General features: G+C 37.0%; 1 protein-coding gene across 3 annotated transcripts in view; it reads left to right on the top strand.

The window, feature by feature from the left end:
* C5 (complement C5) overlaps positions 1 to 27,240 on the top strand; it is a 124,935-nt gene that overhangs the window by 50,355 nt on the left and 47,340 nt on the right. For 2 of the 3 annotated variants that reach the window (XM_032165008.2, XM_032165009.2), the window contains exons 9-20: positions 1,169 to 1,295; positions 3,237 to 3,352; positions 5,064 to 5,249; positions 6,551 to 6,754; positions 8,881 to 9,090; positions 9,222 to 9,371; positions 10,377 to 10,506; positions 11,496 to 11,558; positions 12,687 to 12,884; positions 18,251 to 18,341; positions 19,769 to 19,842; positions 20,681 to 20,820. In XM_032165008.2, coding sequence (XP_032020899.1) covers positions 1,169 to 1,295; positions 3,237 to 3,352; positions 5,064 to 5,249; positions 6,551 to 6,754; positions 8,881 to 9,090; positions 9,222 to 9,371; positions 10,377 to 10,506; positions 11,496 to 11,558; positions 12,687 to 12,884; positions 18,251 to 18,341; positions 19,769 to 19,842; positions 20,681 to 20,820 — 1,689 coding nt within the window. Of the gene's footprint in view, positions 1 to 1,168; positions 1,296 to 3,236; positions 3,353 to 5,063; positions 5,250 to 6,550; positions 6,755 to 8,880; positions 9,091 to 9,221; positions 9,372 to 10,376; positions 10,507 to 11,495; positions 11,559 to 12,686; positions 12,885 to 18,250; positions 18,342 to 19,768; positions 19,843 to 20,680; positions 20,821 to 26,764; positions 26,840 to 27,240 lie in introns of those variants that run through there. The other variant, XM_032165010.2, reaches the window with a different exon arrangement.

Here is a 27,240-nt window from a genome sequence, read left to right as displayed (position 1 = left end):
TTCTACACTAGGTTAGCTGCCCCGGCTCTATAGCCTCTTTTCTTAACACATTCTTCACATTTCATTGCAGTGGTTTTCAACTAGGGATGATTTTTTATCCCCAAGGGGAGATTTGGCAATGTCCAGAGACATTTGTGGTTGCTACTGGTATTTACTAGGGAGAGGCCAGGGATGCTGCTAAATTTCTACCATGCACAGAGCAGGCCCCTACAACAAAGAATTATCCTGTTCAAAATGTCAATAATGCTGAGGGGTTGCGAAACCCTTCTTTATTGGAATGGCTTGTTTACTTATCTATCATTTTCATTATTAAACTATTTGTGAGTCTGAATCATTTCCCTTATATGCCCAGAGACAGCATAGTTTCTTGCAAGGAAATATTCGTGAAGTTATTTGTCCATAGTTTAGGGCTAATGATTGCTGGAACTGAGATTAGGGCGCTGGTTCCCTTTCCCTTATTCAGCGTTCTTTACATTATACCACAGATGATATGAGTTCATGTCATTTTTGCTCACTTTTGCATATTCATTTGGTTTGCATCATCAATCATTTATCCTCTACAATCTTATTAATTCAAGATGTAAATTAAATGCATTTTTTAAATGCAAAATTCTATGCCAGACACTGGGATTTAAAGCTAAATAAGACAAAAATGTCTGCCCTCAAGTCCCTCAATTTTATAAGAAAAAATAAGGCAAAGTTTATTTTACTGTTGTGTTAATAATTAAATAATATAATATGACTTAACCCCACATCCCTTTACTCATTGTGTGTTTTAAAATTAGTATTTAAATTTGTAAGCAGTGAAGTACAAATTAAATATTATAAAAACCAACAAACTCTCAGTTAAGGGCAGAAGTATGCTGAAAGGCCTAGAAGATGAATGATGATGCAGGAATTGGAAAAAGGCATGTTTGTCAGCTATTACCAAAAAGACCTGTTGGACCATGTGATGTTCAAGACTCTTCTACTTCTATAATTCTATACAAATAATTAGAAAATAACATCCTGGGCTTAATTGTGGACTCAGTTATCTACTTTACTTTTGATGCTAAACCATTCTTCTGACATTTACCTTCAATTTAGAGACTAGTAAAAGCAGATTTTATTAATTTTTCCTTATAAGTTCTTCTCCGAAATAACTTATCCTTTTTCTCCTTTTAAAAAGTTGATAAATGGAATTGCTCAAGTCACATTTGATTCTGAAACAGCAGTCAAAGAACTGTCATACTACAGTTTAGAAGATTTAAACAACAAGTACCTTTATATTGCTGTAACAGTCATAGAGTCTACAGGTAAGAGTGTGTGTATGTGTGTGTATACTTTCTTTTGAAAAATATTTAGACAGAATATTTAAGTTATAAATAATTTCTAATTTCTATAATTATTTCACATTGTATTTTCTTTCATAGTTAAATATAATTATAAGAAGTAGACTTGTACATAGTTATAAAAAGGCAGTAGAGCTCTGCTTCTTTGTAGTCATTGGGCAAGCCATTGGGTCCCTATTACCTCCACTTCTACTGCAAAAATGGGAAAACAGTACCTAATTCATATCCAAAGTAGTTCTGCAGGCTCTCTGCCTTGACCATTTGGCACCCTAGTGTTCTCACCTGGTGAAAATAAAAACCAAAATAAGATTATGTATGTAAAACTATTTGATAAAGTGCTATACAAATAAAAGGTATTACTATTATCATTATTATAGTCTACATAATGATGGAGTCAAACTGAATGTTTCCTAAAGCCTAAAGTTTTCAACATTATTTTAATGTTTCTTCTTTTTATTTTTTCCTCAATTTATTTTAAATAAGTTCAGTTTAAGCAGTATCTATGAGATATTTAAAGTATTGCCAAACACGCAGGCTTGCAAACATTAATGATGTATGATGCCAGCACTAAAGTGGCTTACAAATTAGCATCAGGTATAAGACAGGTGAAGAAAGAACTGTTGCAAGAAAGAATTGCATATGAGCTCTAAGCAAAATATTAATGCAATAGGATTCAGAGGAAGGAGAGCTTCTAGATGATTGTTGAGCAACCAAGAACAGTGTTGTGAAGATGATCAGTCCTGAAAAATAATTAGGGTTTTGAGGCAGAGTTGGTAAACAGGGTGAAACAGAAACCCTCCATAGAGAGGGCAGATGAAGAAGAGTAGATGAAGCTTAATCTTTGAGGATAGCAGATCATCCAGTTTGGCTAAAACATAGGATATGTATAGAGAGTATTAGAGATGTAATATTGGAAAGGAGTTTGGGGATATTAAAGCTTCAAATGTTATTCTTAATAGTTTAACTTAATCTTTACCTGGAGGGTAACATTATTGGGCTCTTGCCAGTAGACCTTCAAGTGTTCTTTCCCTTCCCTTCCCTTCCCTTCCCTTCTTCTTCCCTTCCCTTCCCTTCCCTTCCCTTCCCTTCCCTTCCCTTCCCTTCCCTTCCCTTCCCTTCCCTTCCCTTCCCTTCCCTTCCTTCCCTTCTCTTCCCTTCCCTTCCCTTCTCTTCCCTTCCCTTCCCTTCTTTTCTTTTTGAGATAGAGTCTTGCTCTGTCACCCAGGCTGGAGTGCAGTGGCACAGTCTCGGCTCACTGCAACCTCTACCTCCTGGGTTCAAGTGATTCTCCTGCCTCAGCCTCCCAAGTAGCTGAGATTACAGGCATACACCACCATGCCTGGCACTTTTTTTTGTTTTTGTTTTTGTTTTTTCATTTTAGTAGGGACGAGGTTTCACCATGTTGGCCTGGCTGGTCTCGAACTCCCTTTCAGGGTTCTTTCTACATCAAGCTCCCTTTTTCTGATTTCTGTCTATGTATCTATGCTCTGTGAGCACCAACCCCCATCCCCCACCCCCACCTCTGTAAGGCTCAGTTTCTGGCCCGACCCTTCCCTCTCTCCTCAATCCCTTGAATACAGTCAACTGAAACTCAGGCCACTGATGAAAAGTGGTGTCCCTTCCTAGCATCCTTCCTTAGTCCAGTCCTATAGCTGTACTTCTCCAAGGGCTTCTCTACATACGAGCTTGTGCATAAGGCCTTGGAAACTCCTGAGGTTTAAACTTTTCTCTGCTGTGCCCCTCTGAAGCAAGACCTATGTCCTACTTACTACTGGTAAATGAATGAATGCAAGAACAGAGTGAGTGAATGAATAAGTCTGTGGAGATATATAGAGACAAAATGGATATCCATACAGATCATGATACTCCTAAAAACTGTCAACATGATGCTTGCCATTTCCTTAGGTGGATTTTCTGAAGAGGCAGAAATACCTGGCATCAAATATGTCCTCTCTCCCTACAAACTGAATTTGGTTGCTACTCCTCTTTTCCTGAAGCCTGGGATTCCGTATTCCATCAAGGTAGATGGGGTGGGGGGTAGACCTTGCTACATATGATCATCTTGTTCTGTTCATGGAAAACATGTGGGTGGCAAACAGGGTAAGAATGTTGCCGTGGTAAATCACAGAGGGAGCTTATTCTGTGAAACCTGCCCCTCCTGGCGGACACAGACAGGGATGGGAAATTGCAGGTCAGCTGCAGCCTTGGCAATGACTTCAAAAGTGAGGGCAAGATAGCCTTGTATTAGGCATCCCTAAATAAGCATTGCATTATATTATATGTAAATAAAATCCCATAAGACTCTAGTTCAAAAAATACAAACATTTAAAATTATTTGGTGGCAAATTCTTAAAAAGCCTTAAGATGGAGATATCATTCCTTGAAAATAGACTCCTTTCTCTCACTATGTTTTTGCCTCCAGTGTGTCTCATTTGTTTCCCTCTGTCTCTGTGTTGTCTTTGTGCATAACTCTGTTCCATCTCTTGTCTGTGTATTGCTCTCTGTTCTTTTCATTTTTGCTTCTTTCTGTCCCTGAATCTCTTTTTTTCTGTCTTTTTTGCTTCCTCCTCTGCATTCATTTTTCTCTCCTTCGCCTTCTTTTCCTCTTCTAAACGCTGACAGTATAGAATTGAAACATTCATGTGGTTTTTATGTTTTATCTATCATTATATATTTATTATAAATAATATATTTTATTATGTTTATTAAATGGAAAGTTTATTCCCTGCCCTTAATTTAGAAAGCCAGAGCAAAATTTTTTTTTGTTCTTTGAAAATGTGTTATTTTTTAAGATCAACTTAAGTACAATCAAAATGTGTTATTTATTATTTACTGTTGGACATGGGCTTTTAAGAAAAAAAAGGATTTACCAAGCCCAAAGCAAGGTTTGGACATGCTTGTAGGTTCTTACATATATATACTATATATAGAAAATAATATATAACAAAGTATCATATGCATCTACAGTAATGTATAATATATATACTAAAATATATAAATATAACAATATTATATAGAACATAAGCTTAAAATATATTTTGTATAAAAGTAAAATAACAAACTATATCTGTGTGGAATTGTGTGTGTGTGTGTGTGTGTGTATATATATATATATATATATATATAGCAGTGAGAGGTAGATGTTAAAGGAAAAAAGGTGTATCTATTTTTGTTTCTCATATTCAAGGGACTTATTCCCAGAAGCGATTGCCTCATTTTCTCCTTTATCCAGTCCTAAACCAATCAAAGAAATACAGAAGTTAGATAGCAGAAGACCTTATCACACCTACTCCTTGACTGACTTAATAGAATGATATTTATGTTTTGCATTTGCTTGATTTATGGGAGAATCTATTCAAGAATGATTTAACTAAATAGAATTAAATCTTTCTATAAGCTGAGAATACACTTCTCTTTACTAAATTAAACATAAGTAAACCAGGTGTGGTGGTGCATGCCTAAATAGTTCCAGCTACTTGGAGGCTGAGGTGGGAGGATGGCTTGAGGCCAATAGTTCAAGGTTGCAGTGCGCTATGATTGTGCCTGTGAATAGCCACTGCACTCCAACCTGGGCAACATAGTAAGTCTCTGTCTCAGAAAAAAAACTTTTAAGAAAAAAATACATAAATAATTTATCCTTTGGTGGGGAGGAAGGAAAATTATTTCAGAATTGTTGTGCTTTAAAATAAGTGATGAGCTGTTGAAATAGATTTGGATTGTTTTGACAAACAGGTGCAGGTTAAAGATTCGCTTGACCAGTTGGTAGGAGGGGTCCCAGTAACACTGAACGCACAAACAATTGATGTAAACCAAGAGCCATCTGACTTGGATCCAAGCAAAAGTGTAACACGTGTTGATGATGGAGTAGCTTCGTTTGTGCTTAATCTCCCATCTGGAGTGACGGTGCTGGAGTTTAATGTGAGCTGAATTCTCCTGTTGTATTTTCTAGGACAATGTGTACTCTTGACCATGTGTTTTGGCTAGTGTGCAGAACAGATGCGGCAGATTTTACACGAGTCCAGTGAACAGTTCCATAATTTTGCATCCAAGACAAATGAGTCCCAGAGATAATCTGCTAATCCATTGAACGGTCCTTGAGGAAGATAAATGTATCAAATTTTTATTTGGGAGTTAATTGTTTTATCTTACACCATTAAGACCATATCAGACTCTAGAAGCTTCAGAATAGGTATAGCAGTACACATGAGTGTTAGGAATATCCTCTTTTCCCCCCTCACTTTTAATCCCCTGAAGGGCCACAAAAGGGTCAAAAATATGGAAGCCTCCCTTTTTTCTAACTGCAGAAACCATTCTACTTTAGAGCCCACTTAATAGTCTTCTCTCGCAGCAAACATTATTTAAGTTCCCAATCTCAAATAAAATATGAGCAAGTTAATAACATAGGCCAATGACTGCAGCATGCATATACTCACTGTCACCCATTGAGCACTTACTAAGTGCTAGGCATCATGCTAAGAGCTTTATGAAGAATACATGAAATACCATTTAATTGGCAAGATGAGTTAGAATATTATCTTTGCCATTGTGTGGCTCAGGAAATGGAGGCTTCTAACCTCTCTTTTGATTAACTAATTTTATCCAGAGTTAATAAGTGGTGGTACTGGTATGCAAACCAGTGTGTACCTGACTCCAGAGCATGAGCTAATAACACTTCTGCCGTCTGAGGGTAGATATTGCTGCCATGATATCATTTCTTCTCCACCTCACATTTATAAGCACCCATCTGTGCGTCTACTTCACAATGAAACTGGGCCAGATAGTCTCTGAGATGTTCATTCATAGCTCCTGTCCCCAAGTCCTCAAGAGTTAGTGCTACCTCCCCACTACTTCCCTTCTCCTATCCCCATTTCCTAAATGCTTAGGCATCTCCCTGTAATCATCCCATGGGAAGAGAAGTCCCCAACTTACCATGACATTTCAGGAAGACCACCAATATTTATTCCTGGAGCATCTTTCTCTCTTCATTTCAGACTTTTCCACCATAGCCCATAATCCCATCATTCTTGTCTGTAGTCTTTGTAAAGTTGCTTGATACCACAGCTGTATAAACACTGGAGTAATGGAGGTTTTTTTCCCCTTTATCATTTGGTATTGTGAAATTGAGAAATTTATAAAGCAAGGAAAATAATTTGAAAGGTGTGTTTTACAGAAAGCATTACATCACAGTATACATGTCTTTTTGAAATTTCCCTTTTCAGGTCAAAACTGATGCTCCAGATCTTCCAGAAGAAAATCAGGCCAGGGAAGGTTACCGAGCAATAGCATACTCATCTCTCAGCCAAAGTTACCTTTATATTGATTGGACCGATAACCATAAGGCTTTGCTAGTGGGAGAACATCTGAATATTATTGTTACCCCCAAAAGCCCGTATATTGACAAAATAACTCACTATAATTACTTGGTAAGTACGTAATGATGGATTTACATCTTATTCCCCCACCTGTAACATTCTCCTTTGCCTCTAGAGAGGCATTAGAATTATCCTTTATACTTGTATTCAAAAAGCACTTTCAAGAACATCATCTGACTTGAACATCAGTTTCTCATAAAACCTTTGAAATAGGGCATGATTTTCATGACCATTTCACAGATGAGGAAACTGAGGGACAGAGAAGTTAAAAGACTTATGATGGTTACTTAGCTGGGAAGAGGAAGATTTTGATTTGAGCTGAGGACTCTGACTCCTGTTCTAATAACACTTTTTACCAAAGAGAGCCTAGTTATTCCAAAGCAAGAACCTGATTAAATCATGTTGCCTCTGCTCTCTTTCATGGCCAAAGATTGTATGCCTAGACCCAGTCTGGATAAGTGCATTTTATTGTCAAAAAACGGGGAAGCAAAATCCTCTCCTGAGAGTCGAATCCTATCTTGCCTCTTCCAATTCCATAGCTCAGCAACATCCCTATTGCATCATTTATATTAAACAGAGGTGGATCGATGAAGCTTGTTGGTGAAACCAAGAAAAAAACTTACAAAAAATATTAAGAGCTTCCTGACAATCACCAAAGAAATGGAATGAATTATTTCGATGGCCAGGCCAAATTCATGCTGTTGGCTTTTCAACATTTTTGAGGAAGAAATTTGAAAAAACAGTAATGAGGACCATGGAAAAATATTGACTGATGAAGGGAAATTGTTTATGGACTGGATACCAAACCCATATATGCAGTTCTGGTCTGTAAGGACAATTTAAGGGATCTCTGAGGGCATTTTGGCTTCACATGATTTTTTTTTTTAATCTTAAACCTTCAATTTAGAATCTAAACCCTGGCTTTAAATCCCCAAATAAGATGCACTCCACTTATTCATCTATTTTTTTTTTAATCAGTGAAACAAAAGGGGTTTTAGTGACAGTGTGATGACTTTGAACAGTTTTGGGTTCAAATTTTAGCTCTCTAATTTACTAGTTGTGTGATTTTGAATTAAAATCAGTATGACTTTTAGTTAGTTCCTGAGCCTCAGTTTCTTAAATGAGAATAATATTCCTCTTATTGATGTATTGTGAGAATGAAAGGAGTTAAACAAATGTTAAAGTTCCTGGCACATAGTAAGCCATGTTAACTCTTTCTTTCTTTCTTTCTTTTTCTTTTTCTTTCTTTCTTTCTTTCTTTCTTTCTTTCTTTCTTTCTTTCTTTCTTTCTTTCTTTCTCTTTCTTTCTTTCTCTCTCTTTCTTTCTTTCTTTCTTTCCCTCCCTCCCTCCCTCCCTCCCTCCCTCCCTCCCTTCCTTCCTTCCTTCCTTCCTCCCCCCCTCCCTCCCTCCCTTCCTTCCTTCCTTCCTTCCTTCCTTCCTTCCTTCCTTCCTTCCTTCCTTTTTGGTGGAGTCTCGCTCTGTCCCCCAAGCTGGAGTGCAGTGGCATGATTTCGGCTCACTGCAACCTCTGCCTCCCAAGTTCAAGCAATTCTCCTGCCTCACCCTCTCGAGTAGCTGGGATTACGGTGCCCACCACCGTGCCCAGCTAATTTTTCTATTTTTAGTAGAGCCAGGGTTTCACCATGTTGGCCAGGTTGGTCTCAAACTCCTGACCTCAGGTGATCCGCCCGCCTTGGCCTCCCAAACTTCTGGGATTACAGGTGTGAGCCACCGTGCCCAGCCAAAATTGGTATGTCTTTTTTTGTTGTTTTTTTTTGACACAGAGTCTTGCTCTGTTGCACAGGCTGGAGTGCAGTGGCATGATCTCAGCTCACTGCAACCTCCAGCTCTTGGGCTCCAGCAATTTTCATGCCTCAGCCTCTCAGGTAGCTGGGATTACAGGCATGCACCACCATGCCTGGCTAACTTTTGTATTTTTAGTAGAGATGGTGTTTCACTATGTTGGCCAGGCTGGTCTTGAACTCCTGGCCTCAAGTGATCGGCCCACCTCGGCCTCCCAAAGTGCTAGGATTACAGGCGTGAGCCACTGCACCCGGCCTAACTTTATTTTTCTTAAAATAATTTCTGCTCCAGCTCCAGGCTGCATCCTAAAGCACAGGTTTTGTTTTTGTTTGTTTATTTTTTGCTTATTGTTGCTGCTGCTGTTTATTTTTAGGTTTTATCCAAGGGCAAAATTATCCACTTTGGCACGAGGGAGAAATTTTCAGATGCGTCTTATCAAAGTATAAACATTCCAGTAACACAGAACATGGTTCCTTCATCCCGACTCCTGGTCTATTACATCGTCACAGGAGAGCAGACAGCAGAATTAGTGTCTGATTCAGTCTGGTTAAATATTGAAGAAAAATGTGGCAACCAGCTCCAGGTAAGCCACAAATTATAAGTCACAGTTGAATTTTCTTTTCAATGAAGGAGGCTGCCAAAGTCTTAGCTGCTTCTGAAAAGTCTTGTCTCATACAAATGATCTTTTCTTTTCTTTTACAAATGAACTTTTAGGTTCATCTGTCTCCTGATGCAGATGCGTATTCTCCAGGCCAAACTGTGTCTCTTAATATGGCAAGTGGGATGGATTCCTGGGTGGCATTAGCAGCAGTGGACAGTGCTGTGTATGGAGTCCAAAGAAGAGCCAAAAAGCCCTTGGAAAGAGTTAAGTAATGCATGTCTCACTGCAGTGTTGCATGAAGTGTGGCCACCAGGCTAGGATATGGGGGAATAACTAAGGGAAGACTAGGCCTGCTTTTCTATAATCTACTCAACCTACTCATTTTTAGGAAGGTAAACCATCCTCTTGTTAGCTCCCAAAGCACAGGTCAATCCTGTTTTGTTTTTCAAATGTAAATGTAAGCACTTTAAGAATATATGATCATGGTAGCAATCACATTCATGGAGGAAAAATTACTATCAGAATACTTTGGAGGTTTAGGGTAGGGTGTTGATGGCAGTTATTGTAGCTGGTAGCAGCATAGGAAAGATCTGTATAGGTAACATCTGGATTTTTTTTTTTTAACTCTCATTGAAATCCATGGCACAGAAGAATCTCAAAATCATTCAATTCTCATAAGTCCCTATTTATCTTATTTTGTTCAGCTATTATTTTCTAGGCTTGAATTTCTTTGAACAAGGAAGGAAGGACTGAGAAACTGTAAAATTAAAAAATATTCGGAGAGAAAAGAACATTTGGGGTCAAAATTAAAACAAATAAGCCTGTCCAAACAAGTATTCACCTATTTAGAACCTAGGGACCTCCGCACTAAAATGCACAAAGTTGTGCTTTTAAAGCAACTTAAAATTAATTTCTATGTTAATTCAGTCCTTCATGCATTCATACCTATTTATTTATTTATTTGGAACATTATATTGATTGCAGCATTCATTCTATGTACAAAACACCATACATCAGTTTCTAGGGAACTCATCATCAAAGCTATTTAAGACTTAGTTCTTGATTTAACTTTGAATAGTTATGTATTTATAAATACAAAAGGACAAACTTAGAAACAAAGTTGGGAAATTTTGTCTTTGATCATTTGAAAAATATCATCTGTGTATTTCACAGGTTTGTGATAACCATGTAACAATTAGTACCTTTTAGTTCTTTAGAGGAATGATTTATACATCTCAATGGGCTCAACATTTTGCCTTTCTGGACAGGTATTTCAATTCTTAGAGAAGAGTGATTTGGGCTGTGGGGCAGGTGGTGGCCTCAACAATGCCAATGTGTTCTACCTAGCTGGACTTACCTTCCTCACTAATGCAAATGCAGATGACTCCCAAGAAAATGGTAAAACGCTCAGCATGTTTATTACTGAAAATCCCATTGATCATTTGCCCCCCAGATCTCATTTTTATCCTTCTTCCCAAATATTCTGTACCCTGATCATAGAATGCCAAGACTATATAACTCACCTGTATAAAATGTTTCACTGGCCTTCAAGATAAAGTACAAATTCTTTAGTGTAGTACTCAAAACCTTCCATGATCTTCTCCCTGGCTCTCTCCAACTAGCTCTTACCCTGCTGCACCTTACGTTATGTTTAAGCTCTACAGAACCAAGTGGAGTTCTTGAGTGGCATTATGCTATTTTGTACCTTTGGGCCTTTATTTATTGTGATTGGTTTCCCCTTCATTAGCCTGGAGAAGCAATGTAAGAATCATCACCTCTACGGGACCTCTTCCCCACATAGAATTTATAATTCCCTCCTCCTTTAATAGGGAGGCTATTGCAGGGACTAGATCTATTTACAAGTAATAGAACAGCATTGTGTCGTTGCGCATTCTTACATGTAGTTGTAAGTCCTGTCTCATCTACTGCATCGGGAGCGCTTTAAGGATAGTAACTATATCTTAATCATTTTCTTTCTATGGTTTTAAAATTGTTCATAATGATACTTCATACTATAGTATTCATAGTTATATTTGCAATAGTATAGCACAAAGAGCAAATAATAAAAATAGCATACCCAACAAAAGCATCACTCACTCTAAATGCTTAGGTATTTCTCTGGAATCAGTGGATCAGAGAGGCTGCAGGATTCAAAACCAAATTCAGATAAAATAAGTCAAAAGGTATGACACTAGATCATGAACTCCACTAAGATAAAACAAGTCATATCAAGAAGTATGGTGCACAGTTCCTAATCCAAAGCAGCACCTCAATATTTGTTAATGAATGACTTGTGAAGGCTCTAAATACTTAGTTTCATGGAATTTTTTTTTGAGATTTTATCTCCTTTTTAATCCTTCTTCTTTATCTTTTTTTAAAAAAACCAGATGAACCTTGTAAAGAAATTCTCAGGCCAAGAAGAATGCTGCAAAAGAAGATAGAAGAAATAGGTACCCTAAGATTCATGTGATTGTAAAAAGGTTATGGTCATATCATTCAAAAACTGGACAAAATTAAATGTTGTATAAATTCCCCTAATTGAAATAGAATGAATGAAAAGAAAGATATGTATGGAGGTCTAGCTTATCTCTCTCAGAAAGATTAATCCAAATAAAGTCTAGTAGTTCATTTGCCATAGCCTTAATCTAAGGAAACAGGTCTTTATTACTTCAAGCTCTAAAATCCAAAATATTAGCTTTTATTTGTCATAAATATTTTCTCTCTGATAACTTCATCTAGCAATTAAAATCATATCCTTCCATTTTATTCTGACAAAATCCATGATTTGACTCTTTTGGGGACATACCTAGAAGTCTATTACTTCTATTTCATATATTTAATTGTTAGTAGCATTATTCTTTGGAAAATACATCTTGTGAGAATTATTTTAAAATAATTATTTAAATGGTTATGATAATTGGCCATGTTACTGTAGAAAGAATATCAAACTGGGAGTCAGCAAATTGAGTTCAACTAATATCATGCCTATGGTAATATAATAGTTTCTTCCATTTGTATATGAGTTATTTTAATTCTAACCTTTATTCTAAGTTCAATGATATGAAAAGAGAGACATTGACTAATCTGAGCACTTACAATGAAGGATAATGCTACTAGGTGAAGTCCACAAACCATGTTATATAAGAAGTTTTTGAAAAATAGGATATTCAGCTTGAAGAAGGAAATATTTGTATAGTGATGATAGCCATCTTCAAATATTTGAAGGCTTCTTGGATATTTAACTTATTTTCTTAAAAAAACATTTTCTATTCTTTTTCTATATTTTTCTGCTTATTTTCCGCAGAACCCAAAGTTCCAGTTTCAAGAGTTAGTATTTAGCTTAATTGCAGGAAACCCTTTAACCATTTAGTATGAGCTGGAATGGACCATTTGGTAAGGTCACATTCTTCCCATTCTTAGAATAGTTCCAAGGGGAGTCTGGACAGTCAACTAGCCATGACTATTGTGGGTAGGGGGGTCATATAGCAATAGAAACCAGGTATCCTTTGAGAGTCCTTCTAAGCCTGAGATGTTATGACTCTACGTGATCAAGAGCCCTGGCATTATTACCATTTCAGCTGCTAAATATAAACATTCAGTAGTGAAGAAATGTTGTTACGATGGAGCCCGCGTTAATAATGATGAAACCTGTGAGCAGCGAGCTGCCCGGATTACTGTAGGGCCAAGATGCGTCAAAGCTTTCACCGAATGTTGTGTCGTCGCAAGCCAGCTCCGTGCTAATAGCTCTTATAAAGACAGACAATTGGGAAGGCTACGTAAGTATGAGATTTTCTATCAGAATTCTGCTTAATATGGGGAATTTTGTGTAATTTTATGCTGCTAAGAAAGGCAGTTTTCATGATCTATTTAGAATTGAAAGTAGAAAAGATAACTTGTAAATGTCCATATGAAAAAAAAAATCCTTCATTTTTGGGCATCAGAAGAGGTATAGTACAGAGCAGAGTACACTAGGCCAGAATTAAGACCTGGCATAACCTTAAAGCCAAGTCATCCCGTAAACTTGAATGATTATTATCCTCTCTGAGCCTCATGCAAGGAGCTTTGAACAGATCGTCTCCAATATGCCTGTGAGTACTACAAGTCTAGGTTTTTGTGATATTACAACCATTAAAAATTCTGTCTATGTCTACCTTGACGAAATAGAGGAGAAGATTTCTAAATCTAGCCTAAGGTTAAGTGTACTTATACAAAAGCAGATGTCTTATTTCAGTTTCAACCACAATACATGTTTCCAGAGTTTATAGAACTCTCATTAACATATTTTCAGAACTTTTAGGACTTTATATATAGTCTTTTTTTTTTTTTTTTTTTTTGAGTAGGAATCTGGCTCTGTCACCCAGGCCGGAGTGCAGTGGTGCAATCTAGGCTCACTGCAACTTCTGCCTCCGGGTTCAAGCGATTCTCCTGCCTCAGCCTCCTGAGTAGCTCGGATTAAAGGCACCTGCCACCACACCTGGTTAATTTTTGTATTTTTAGTAGGGACAGGGTTTCGCCATATTGGCCAGACTGGTCTCGAACTCCTGACCTCAGGTGATCCGTCCACCTCGGCCTTCCAAAGTGCTGAGATGACAGGCGTGAGCCACTGTGCCTGGCCTATGTATAGTCTTTAACAAAACAAACAAAAGCAAAATGACAGCTTCTGTTTTATACTTATGTGTGCTGCATAATGACATTTTCATCATTGATGGACCACATATGCAACGATGATCCTATAGGATTATAATACCATACTTTTTCTGTACCTTTCCTGTGTTTAGATATGCTTAGATACACAAATACTTATTGCATTACAGTTGTCTGCAGTATTCTGTTCAGTAACATGCTGTACAGGTTTGTAGCCTAGGAGCAATAGGTGATACTATATAGTCTAGATGTGTAGTAAGTTATACCATCTAGATTAGTGTAAGTACACTTCATGATGGTCACACAACAAAATCATCTAACAACATATTTCTCAGAACATAGCTCTATTGTTAAGTAATATCTAATAACCATAATTTGGTAAATGGCCACAAAATTTATGTTTGTAGAAATATTTTCATTGAGATGTACAGTGTCTAAGATTCAGATTGTTTTCCAATATTTGTTTTGCTTTGTTTGTTTGTTTGAGAGACAGAGTTTTGTTTTTGTTGCCCAGGCTGGAGTGCAATGGCGCACTGCAACATCCGCCTCCCGGGTTCAAGCAATTCTCCTGCCTCAGCCTCCCAAGTAGCTGGGATTACATTCACCTGCCATCACACCTGGCTAATAATATTTGCTTATTATAAGCAGAATTTTAATAAACAATCTAGTCCATATGCTGTTTTTATTTTTGGAGGGAGGATTTGGCTTTTTTTCCTCTTAATTTTTTTTAATTTTTAAATTTATGTGGGTAAATAGTATTTACAGGGTACATGAGATACTTTGATACAGGAATGCAATAAGTAATAATCACATCATGGAAAATGGGGTATCTATCCCCTGAGGTATTTCTCCTTTGTTTTATAAACAATCCAATTATACTCTTTTAGTTATTTTTAAATGTACAATTAAATTATTATTGACTTAGTCACCCTGTTGTGCTGTCAAGCACTAAGTCTTATTCATTCTTTCTATTTTTTGTACCCATAAACCATCCCCACATGCCCCTCATCCTCCTACTACCCTACCTAGCCTTCTACTCTCTATCTCCGTGAGTTAAATTGTTTTGATTTTTAGCACCCACAAATAAGTGAGAACATGTGAATTTTGTCTTTCTGTGCCTGACTTATTTCACTTAACATAATGACCTCCAGTTCCATCCATATTGTTGCAAATGACAGGATCTCATTCTTTTCATGGCTGAGTAGTACTCCATTGTGTATATGCACCACATTTTCTTTATCCATTCATCTGTTGATGGACATTTAGGTTGGTTCCAAATCCTGACTATTTTTAACAGTGCTGCAACAAACATGGGAGTGCAGCTATCTCTTCGATGTACTGATTTTCTTTCTTTTGGGTATATACCTAGCAGTGGGATTGCCAGATCATGTGGTAGCTCTATTCCTTGTTTTTTAAGGAACCTCCAAACTGTTCTCCATAGTGGTTATAGTAATTTACATCCCCACTAACAGTGTGCAAGGGTTCCCTTTTCTCCACATCCCCTCCAGCATTTGTTATTGCCTGTCTTTTGAATAAAAGCCATTTTAACTGAGATAAGATGATATTTCATTGTAGTTTTGATTGCATTTCTTTGGTAATTACTGATGTTGAGCACCTTTTCACATGCCTTTTTGCCATTTGTATGTCTTCTTTAGAGAAATGTCTATTCAAATCTTTTGCCCATTTTTAAGTGGGATTATTACATTTTTTCCTGTAGAGTTGTTTGAACTCCTTATATATTCTTGTTATTAATCTCTTGTCAGATGGGTAGCTGCAAGTATTTTCTCCCATTCTGTGGATTGTCTTCTTACTTTATTGATTCCTTTGCTGTACAGAAGCTCTTTAACTTGATGTGATCCCATTTGTCCATTTTGGCTTTGGTTGTCTGTGTAATGGGGTATTACTCAAGAAACTTTTGCCCAGACCAATGTCCTAGAGAGTTTTCCCAGTGTTTTCCTGTAGCAGTTTTATAGTTTGAGGTCTTAGAGTTAAATCCTTAATCTGTTTTTATTTGAGTTTTGTATATGGCAAGAGATAAGGGTCACGTTTCATTCTTCTGCATATGGATAACCAGTTTTCCCAGCACCGTTAATTGAAGAGACTGTCCTTTCTCCAATGTATGTTCTTGGCACCTTTGTCAAAAATGAGTTCACTATAGGTATGTGGATTTGTCTGGGTTTTCTATTCTGTTCCATAGGTCTATATGTCTGCTTTTATGCCAGTACCATGCTGTTTTGGTTCCTATAGCTCTATAGTATAATTTGAAGTCAGGTAATGTGATTCCTCCAGTTTTTTTCTTTTTGCTCAGGATTGCTTTGGCTATTCTGGTCTTTTGTAGTTCCATATGAATTTTAGGATTTTTTTTCTATTTCTGTGAAGAATGTTATTGGTATTTTCGTAGAGATTGCATTGAATCAGTAGATTGCTTTGGGTAGTATGGACATTTTAACAATATTGATTCTTCCAATCCATGAATATGGAATAACTTTCCATTTTTTTGTGTGTCCTCTAGAATTTCTTTCATTGGTGTTTTATAGTTTTCATTGTAGAAATCTTTTACGTCTTTGGTTAAGTTAATTCCTAGGTATTTAATTTTATTTGTGGCTATTGTAAATGGTATTACTTTTTAAATTTCTTTTTCACATTGTTCATTATTGACATATAGAAATGCTACTGATTTTTGTATGTTGATTTTATATCCTGCAACTTTACTGAATTCATTTAGCAGTTCTAATAGTTTTTTTGGTGGAGTCCTCGGGTTTTTCCAAATATATGATCATATCATTTGCATATAAGGATAACTTGACTTCTTGCTTTCTAGTTTGGATGACCTTTATTTCCTTCTCTTGTCTAATTGTTCTGGCTAGGACTTCCAGTGCACTAGGACTTGCCTAGAAATTGCAGTCCTTGTGGCCTAGACTGCCCCTCAAGTTAACCTAGGGCCCTAGAGCACTCCAGCCCATGGTGGGGAGGCTTGCTGGAACTCAAGCTCCAACCACTGGGATGGGCGATTTCCATCTGGCTAGGGCCAGTCCAAATGCTCCCTCCATGAGCAGACACCAGCTGAGTACAGCCTGGTTCTGCTTTCCACTGTGACAGTGCAGCACTGAGTTCAATGCAAAGCCACAGAATGACTGCACTCTCCCTCTCCCAACACATAGCTTCTCCATGCTGCATAGTCACTGCTAGGGGATGTGGGAAGAGTGGCATCGGTGCTTCAAGACTATCTTTCCTGCCCTCTTCAATGTCTTTTCAGTGATGTAAAGTCAAAACCAGGTACTGTGATTGCTCACCTGATTTTCGGTTCTTGTGATGGTGCTTTTTGTGTGTAGTTAGTTGTTAAAATTTAGTGTACCAACAGGAAAGACAAATGGTGTAGGCTTCGATTCAGCCATCTTGCTCTCCCCTCTCATATATTTTTTCATTTTTCAACTATAATCATCTGGTTTGGCTTCAGCTGGATAGAATTCTCTCTCTGCAGCCCCCTCCTTCCTGGAACTCTCCCTCATTCCAGACAACTTGGCCTTGCAAAACTCCCATCAGTGTTGCCACAAGTCTTCAAAATCATCAGACTCTGCTTGTATTCCTCTCCCTGCCCTAGTCTGTAAACCGCCTCTAGGCAGTAAGCTGGGGCAATTTTAGGTTTCACCTAATTGTTTCCTTTCTCTCAGAGATCACAGTCCTGCTTATGCTCTAATGTGTGAAAACTGTTATTTTGCATATCATGTTTGGTTTTCTATTAATGCATCTTAGATGAAAACAGAAGTTCTGTCCATTTTTATTAAAGTAAATATAAACAAATTACCAAGTCAAAGAAGGCAGAGAATCATATAAAGCCTCCTTTTTTTCTAATATAAACACAATTATTACAATTATATAAGGGCAAATAACTTTATAGACGGATCAATATCTTCTATAATCTCAGGAATACTAAACATTTAGCAATTTAAGAAAAAAATCATTAAAGATATTTAATGCTTTGTTTTGCCAATGCTAGTAGTGGAAAAATCCTAAGGCCTTTATAGTTTGTTTGTTTGTTTGTTTGTTTGTTTGTTTGTTTGTTTGTGTGAGACAGAGTCTCGCTCTGTCACCCAGGCTGGAGTGCAGTTGTGCAATCTAGGCTCACTGCAACCTCTACCTCCCAGGTTCAAGTGATTCTTGTGCCTCAGCCTCCTGAGTAGCTGGGACTACAGACACCTGCCACCATGCCTAGCTAATTTTTGTGCTTTTAGTAGAGACGGGGTTTCAACATGTTGGCCATGCCGGTCTCGAATTCCTGACCTCATGTGATCTGCCTACCTCGGCCTCCCAAAGTGCTGGGATTACAGGCATGAGCCAGTGCACCCTGCCTATAGTTCTGTTTTGGAAGCATTAAACAAAATGTTTCATTTACCTTTCAGAAAATGTTTAAGTTATAGATTAATGGCCATATTTTAAAATTCACCTATAAGTAGAATTTATATTGTTTTTCCAAAATGAATATGATTTTTTTGTCCAGACATGAAGACCCTGTTACCAGTAAGCAAGCCAGAAATTCGGAGTTATTTTCCAGAAAGCTGGTTGTGGGAAGTTCATCTTGTTCCCAGAAGGTATTATACTTCTTTCATGTTTCCTTGAAAGAAATGTGGATAATGCAAGTATTATGGCCAAAAATCTGGAAACTACCCATTTCCCAATAGCTTGCGTAAGAGTTAAGATGATCCTGCAATTTGATCAAATTTTGTTTTGTTTTGCTTTGCTTTTTTGAATTTTTATTTTTTTAATGTACATTGCACTGGTGATTGGCTCCAGGTCAGAATGAAGAAGGGTGCTATTCCATTTAATTTTATTTGACTTCAGTATGCATTTACTACACACAACTATGTGCTATACACTATATTAAGCCACTATTTTTATCCTAAAATATCTGTACTATAAAACAAACATTAATAAACAGGAAGAAAGGTTTTCTTTTTAAAGTTTTTTAATTCAACACATTTTAAGGAAACACTTCCTCTATACCACTGAAAACAGTGATGGGCTGAGTCCTCAAGCCACACTCTTCTTAGATGGGCTTAACGCACTGGTTTTCCAAAGAGAAGGCAAGGAATGAGTTCAAAGCCCTGCAGTTATCTCCTCGTGCATCTCCTTGTTTCTACCCTTGTCTTCTCTAATCCTTCTTCCACACAATTGTTGTCCATTTCAGCTGACATTACCCATTAGCTAGCATGTCCTCTAGTAAACCTTCTGGCCTCTGCTCCCCACCCTACCAGTGATTAGATTAATTACACCCTCAATTAACCCTGTGTATCATATTGTATTATAATGACTTGTTTACTTTTCTGTTTTCCACATTAAAATGTAAATACCTCAAGGGCGTGAACTAAATTCAGATTACTGTTTTATATCCAGGACTTGGCCTAGGATACTGAAAATAAATGTGTTGAACGAATGCACACTGACTCTGAACTCCTATATTGCCTTATTGGTACAATTATTACAGTGCAGTGTAATTTATTTACTTAACTATTTCTTCCACTAGATTGTAAACTGCCTGAGAGCAGGACTATATCTTATCAGTGCTGTTTACTCAGTACTCAGCACTATACCTGATACAGAGTTGGTAGACAATAGCTGTAAATAAATATACAAGCTTAATCATAATCAACAGTTTTTAGTTATGTCAACTTTGTTTTGAGCAGTGCTAACATGCATCACTTTGCTTCCCTATTTTAGAATATACTCACAACAAATATATCTTTTTCTTTGTTTTGTGTGCTTGGATTTTGCAATGTTTCAAAGGCATCCTTCTGAACTTGAATTCTCATCATAGAGGTGCAATGTCTAAAAACATGCAATATATAGGAGAGTTACTGAATATATTTTTCTTGATAAGGTTTTCCTTAATGATGTGATTTCATCTCGTGAATTTTTTTCTTTCTCTAAAGTAGTTTGAAGCAAAAATTCTGTTAATAGATGTCTCTGTTGAGTTAATCAATATTCCACTGTATTTGAATATCAACATTTTAACTTCCAGAAAACAGTTGCAGTTTGCCCTACCTGATTCTCTAACTACCTGGGAAATTCAAGGTGTTGGCATTTCAAACAGTGGTAAGCAGGCTTAAGTGATACATGCATTTAAATAGTGATTTGATTAGCAAGATGTAATTCTTTGTTAGTATCTATTTAGTTTACCCAGGACTTAAATGGTAGCAATTTTTTAAAAATATTTTTTTTTATGTATTACCAAAATACTTGGATATACCCACATCTTTGAACATATTCATTTATCCTTTTGCTCCTCTCTTTTTTTTCTTTCTCCTTTTTTTGTAAATGAAGAAGGGTCTCGCTATGTTGTCCAAACTGTTCTCAAACGCCTGGTTTCAAGCAACCTTCCCACCTCCACCTTCCAAAATGCTGGGATTACAGCTTGAGCCACTGCACCCAGCCTCAAGTCTTTATTTTCCTTCACTTTTCTCACTGACTGGGAGCTTGTGTAGAGTTAGAAACAAATAAATGACCTCTCTTGGGCTGATCTTTGTGATGATTAAGTGCAGATGCTTTCCAAATAGCTTCAGGAATGGTTTTGTTTGTTTGCTACTTTTGTTTTAAAATCTTGGTTTCCACAATCAAAATTTTATACTCATTAAAAATGGAGCCAATAATGAATATCTAAAAAGATTTGGTGCGTTAGTTGATAAATATTCTCATGCCTTAAATAGAATTAACTATTTGTTGAATAAATGAAGCTTTCTGTTAATACTAATTATTATTGAAATTAAGATCAATGAATAGAAAATTCAAGGACATGAGGTGAGAGTTCAGAGAAAAACATGATCTAATATTCTTTTTTCCTTGAAGTAAAGCAAATGTGAGAAATTTTAATACCAATAAAGCATTATAGGAATTTCCTAATATGATTCTACTTTGCTTCCACTTTGGGCTGAAGGTATATGTGTTGCTGATACTGTCAAGGCAAATGTGTTCAAAGATGTCTTCCTGGAAATGAATATACCATATTCTGTTGTACGAGGAGAACAGGTCCAATTGAAAGGAACTGTTTACAACTATAGGACTTCTGGGATGCAGGTAAGTAGGTATTAATATTTATGGGATAAAGGAAACATTCTCTGGTTTTCTGAGAATTCTATTAGTGGAATTACCATACACAAAAAAGTAAAAGTTCAACTCAGTTCAGCAATAGAAACCAAACACTTAACATGAACATTGTACCATATGTGTAGGGATGTGAATTAAAGGGATGAAGGAAGGAGAAAGGATAAGTAGGTATTCATGTAACTTCAATTGAAAGAATAAATTGCATAAGATAATCCATGTGCTGTGGAAGTCCAGAGAAGGATGAATTCATCTTTAATTCCTTTATTTGCCTATACTCAGAGTTCCTTGATCTCCTTGATTCTAACAACCCTTTCCTCCATTTTAGCCATTCATACTCATCTTCACTTCATAGATCTTATCATCCTCTCTGAAATCTTGATTTCAGACATCTCACATCTCACCATCCAGTGACAACCTCCTTCCTGTCCTCCTAACTCATTAACCAGATTACTTCCGTAGCTCTGGGTCAGTAGTATCACTGAAACCTTCAGTCCATTGACTCAATCCCTTTTATTGTCCATTACTTCCCTGCTCTTTTTACTTTACTCCTTGTTCAGATTAGAATTCACCAGCCATCATTAAAACCACACTGACTAAAATTATGCCAACTCCCTGGATCCTGTCTCACTCCAGGACACAATTCCAACCATGATTGGACCCACCATTTATCTTCTCTTTGCCAGCACACCCCTAAAGAGAATTATATAATAGGCTGACAGATTTGACTTGAAAATCACAGTCACAAAACTTTGCATGAGAATTCAATGTGTTCCAAAATTCTAGCTATATTTTTTAAAAACACTAACTTTATTCTTAGAGATTAGAATTTTAGTGGTTTCCTAAAATTCTGCTTACATACCCTCTTGTTTTGGAAAAACTATGTACCCCTCTGACACTTTTTTTTTTTAAGACAGAGTCTTGCTCTGCCCTCTGACACATTTTAAAATTGGCATCTAAAATTTTTATCATACATTTTTTAAAACATGGCAATCTATTACTTTTAAAATATTTAAATATTGATATCTTAAAATACAACCGTTTTATCAAACTTATGTATAGCAGACTCCAAATACCATAGCAATCAATTTTTTAAATGCTCAAATAAACTTTTTTTTTCGAGATGGAGTCTTGCTCTGTCGCCCAGGCTGGAGTGCAGTGGCACGATCTCGGCTCACTACAAACTCCTCCTTCCCTGTTCAAGCGATTCTCATGACTCAGCCTCCTGAGTAGCTAGGATTACAGGTACACGCCACCATGCTTGACTAATTTTTGTATTTTTAGTAGAGACAGTTTTCGCCATGTTGGCCAGGCTGGTCTCGACCTCCTGACCTCAAGTGACCCACCTGCCTCAGCCTCCCAAAGTGCCGGGATTACAAGCGTGAGCCACTGCTCCTGGGCTCGAATAAGCTCTTAGCAACAGATTACATATCATTCCTTTTCCTGAATGAATTCATATTTCCATTTTACTCCCCTAATGTTATATATTTTATGCTTGAATTTTTTCTGTTGATCACCTTATTATACTTAATGAACAAAAATATGCACATACATTGAATATGAAATATCTTAAAATTTCATGATTGTAAAATTCCAAGTATCAAATGATATGTGGATTTAGATATCATTACAAATATTATTAGTAGTATACTATTGATAAAATAACATATATTTCTAAAGTTATTAAATATAAAAATAAAATTTTATTTAAAAATTATTTTCTTGGCCGGGAGCGGTGGCTCAGGCCTGTAATCTCAGCACTTTGGGAGGCCGAGGCAGGCGGATCACGAGGTCAGGCGATCGACACCATCCTGGCACACACGGTGAAACCCCATCTCTACTAAAAATACAAAAAAATTAGCCAGGCTTCGTGGCGGGCACCTGTAGTCGCAGCTACTCAGGAGACTGAGGTAGAATGGCGTGAACCTGGGAGGCGGAGCTTGCAGTGAGCCGAGATCGCACCACTGCACTCCAGCCTGGGCGACAGAGCGACACTCCGTCTCAAAAAAAAAAAAAAATTATCTTCTCATTAGATAAATGAAATTTTTCTCTCAATTGGCTTAATAGTTATGGATAAATGTTATTTATTGTTAGAAATGAGAGAGGGTTTGGCATAAATTCTATTCTTATTTTTCATTTTTATAGAGGTAGGCATTGCTGTTTAACCCAATATTATCAGGAAGATTGATAAAATAAAAATATTGTCAATTTTATTACCCCTTTATCAATATATTTTAATCTTATATCTTGGAGCTTCACATTTAGCTTATTCAATTTATGTAATATGTCTGTCACAGAATCTAACTAGAAAAATCAGTCCTCATTGATAAAATAATCAGCGAAAATCAAACTTACTCTTTGTCATAGAAATGCCAATTTCATTTTTCAATCCAAATCATGTTAAGAAATGTCACTCTTTTTTTTCACAATTTTAATTTTCAGTAAAAATGAACTTTTCCATATAAACTTGTTTCATCAGGTAACGCTAAATATCAGAGAATGCACACACAAATTTTACTTGGCCACAGGATGTAAATGGGGAATAAACTTAAATAATCAGAATTTACCATACTGATGGTATTATCTTTTTTTTTTTTCTTTTTTTGAGACAGAGTCTTGCTCTTGTCACCCAGGCTGGAGTGCAATGGCACGATCTTGGTTCACTGCAGCTCTGCTTCCTGTGTTCAAGTGATTCTCCTGCCTCAGCCTCCTGAGTAGCTGGGATTACAGGCATGTGCCACCTCACCTGACTAATTTTTGCATTTTTAGTAGAGACAGGGTTTCACCATGTGGTCCAGGTTGGTCTCGAACTCCTGACATTGTGATCTGCCCACCTTGGCCTCTCAAAGTGCTGAAATTACAGGCATGAGCCACTGTTCCCGGCCAGTATTATCTTATTTTTACAGAAATAAAATCAAAATGTTACTTATTTCTCTTCCTTAGAATTTACCCACAGGGTTTGCATAAATCCTATGAATCATGCCACCATCTTCAGCCCTGTGGAATTGCCCTCCCTCGTTTGGCTCCACCCCCACCACCCTAAATACAACGTGAAGAGTTGGAGAAGGACCTCGATTAAGAAGCTGTAAAGTTGCCTTTACATTATTTCTTTCAAATCCACTAGCTTTTCTGCAGATAGAATACTTCATGAATTTAAGATAATCATAATTCAGATAGAGATACCAAAGGCCATTTCTCCATAAGGTTCCTGTAGTGGTTTTCATGTCTCAAAATCCCGATTCAAGATGGGCTTGAGGCTTGGAAACTGAGATACTAAGACAGTCAGACCATCTCATCAAAACAGACTGAGCATAATTTTATAACTCACACTGATCTTGGCTACCAAAGGATTTTGGTAGACGATTAAGGAGATATCACTCTTAAACCATGTAAATTGTAATTTAAGATAGACACATAAATAGGTGGGCATAACAGATGGGTAAGGCACTGAGGCCACAGCCAAACTCTGCTCAACTGTAGGATTGAGATCAGCAGGGGCTCCTCTGCTCACCTAGTCTTAGACATATAAAATAGGTTTGTGTACGTTATGTATATATATGTACACACTGCCTCAGCAATTTGTGTTTCCACCAATAATATTATCAGACATCTTTTCATATCAGTATATACAGATTTACTTCATTACTTTAATGGCTGCACAGTAATTCACATGGTGGGTATACTATAATTTGTTGAACCATGTTTCTATTAAAGACATTTGGGTTTTTTGCAGGTTTTCACTATTATAACTGATTTTGCAAAGTCTCCATTTATGCATACATAGCTTCCTACATGTATATTTCTGTAGGATAGATGTTTTGTCTTGGAGTGAACTAACTGGGCTAAAGGGCATGGACATTTTACCTTCTGATAATAAATATTGCCATAATTATCTTCCAAAAGGACTACATCAATTGACATTCTTACCAAGTGTATGCAGGTTGCCTTGATCCCTCACATTCTTATAATTTGGGAGAATAAGCATTTTTTCTTTTATTCATACAATGAACACTTATACAGAAATTGAAATGAATGGACTGGATAACTATATGCATCATTTTGATTAAAGCTCAAAAATGTAACATTGCTGAAAAAAGCAAATTGCAGAATAATATATATACACAATGAATACAACTACATAATATTTAAAAACATGAAAGACCGTGCTACATATTGTTTGTTAATACACATAAAATTTTTGCCAAGTTGACAGGCACAAGTGATATGTCACTGATGTTTCTATTTCACTACTCTGATTACTAGCGATGTTGAACCTCATTTCATTTGTCTGTTGGCCATTTGTATTTCTTCTTTCATGTATTCTATGATATCCTGTATACTACTTTAATATCCTTTCTTTTGCTTTCCATTGAGTTGCTTTTTTCTGGGGTAAGTTACCTAGCTTCTTCTTGCTTAGTTTCCTCATCTGAAAAATGGGATGATAATAGTATCTATTTCATAGTTGAAGATTAAATGAGCTAATTCATGTAAGTATAGTACTTGGCCCATAGTGAATACTCAACAAATGTACTTATTATTGTTTACAGGAGCACTTTGTATGTTAGAGCTATAAATTCTTTATTGATTATGAATGTTGCTAGTATTTAATCTGCTACTTGTCTGTAACTTTGTTATTCATGTTTTTAATTTGTACATTATGAAATCTGTAGATCTTTTCCTTTATGTCATTTGAGTTTTGTGTTTTTGGAAATCTTCTCTCACTGCAAGTTTTCAAAACGTTTTTCTACAAAATACCACATGTTCTCACTTATAAGTGGGAGCTAAACACAAAGAAGGGAACAACAGACACCAGGGCCTACTTGAGGGTGGAGGGTGAGAGAAGGGTAAAGATCAAAAAATGACCTATTAGGTACTATGCTTATTACCTGAATGATGAAAGAATCTGCACACCAAACCCAGGTGACACACAATTTACCTATACAACAGACCTGCACATGTGCCCCTGAACCTAAAATAAAATGTTTTTCTAAAAAACTGTTTTTTCTATATTTTCCATAGTACTTTTATAGATTTTTGTGAGCATTTAGATTTTTTTTTTTTTTTTTTTTGAGACGGAGTCTCGCTCTGTCACCCAGGCTGGAGTGCAGTGGCGCAATCTCGGCTCACTGCAAGCTCCGCCTCCCGGGTTCACGCCATTCTCCTGCCTCAGCCTCTCCGAGTAGCTGGGACTACAGGCGCCCGCCACCACGCCCGGCTAATTTTTTGTATTTTTAGTAGAGACGGGGTTTCACCATGGTCTTGATCTCCTGACCTCGTGATCCGCCCGCCTCGGCCTCCCAAAGTGCTGGGATTACAAGCGTGAGCCACCGCGCCCAGCCGCATTTAGATTTTTTTATCTGAAGTAAGGATCTAATCCCAAATAGCCAGATGATCCAGCAGTATTTGTTAAGGAATTCATGCTTTTCCAACTGATTTAAAATGTCATCTTGCCGCCATATATATTGAATTTCCATATATGTGGATCTATTTATAGATTCTCTCCTCTGTTTTGTTTACATCAGTATCACACTGATTTAAAGTACCATAGATTTGTGGTTATATTGTATATCTATTAAGCAAGTACTCTCTGGTATTCTTATTTTTCAAAAGTTTTTGAGGTTATTCTTACACATTTACTCTGCCAGATAAACTTTGGAATTAGTTTGTTGAATTCTCCTTTTAAAATTATAATAGGGTTTTCATAGCTATTGTCCTGAATTTATAAATTAATATAAGGGAAATTGACTTGCCATATTGAATCTTTTACATCTCTTTGTCCTTTTGCTTTATGAACTAAATCAAGCGTCAGCAATTTATGGACCATGGGCCAAATCTAGCCTGCCATCTCTTTTGATGTCCTTTGCAATGACACAATTATATATAACTTGACAGCATTTTTTTTTTTTTTTTGAGACAGAGTCTCGCCCTGTCGCCCAGGCTGGAGTGCAATGGCAAAATCTTGGCTCACTGCAAGCTCCACCTGCTGGGTTAAAGCGATTCTCCTGCCTCAGCCTCCCAAGTAGCTGGGATTACAGGCGCACACCACCATGCCCAGCCAACTTGACAGCATTTTAAAGTGTCATGCATATCACTATGCTGCCATATTTTATTTAATCTTTAAGTTATCAGTGCATTTTCATCATATCAAAATAAGAAACAAGTGCATCTGTGATATTTTAGGCTGAGTTCCTGTTAGTTACCTTTCCTCCTGAGTGTGGGTTACACTTTCTTATTTCTTTTTATCTAGTAATTTTGGATTGAACCTTGGACTTTATTAATAAAAATATTATAAAGACTCTGGATTCTATTACATTCCTCTGAAGATTTTTTGTTTGTGTGTGTGTGTGTGTGTGTGTGTGTGTGTGTGCGCGCGCGCGCGCGCTAGCAGGCAGT

Source organism: Hylobates moloch, unplaced genomic scaffold (genome assembly GCF_009828535.3).
Source record: "Hylobates moloch isolate HMO894 unplaced genomic scaffold, HMol_V3 SCAFFOLD_10, whole genome shotgun sequence".
In the NCBI taxonomy this organism is placed as follows: Eukaryota; Metazoa; Chordata; class Mammalia; order Primates; family Hylobatidae; genus Hylobates; species Hylobates moloch.
The sequence above is the reverse complement of the archived record's forward strand: the minus strand, read 5'-3'. Positions and strand labels throughout refer to the sequence as shown.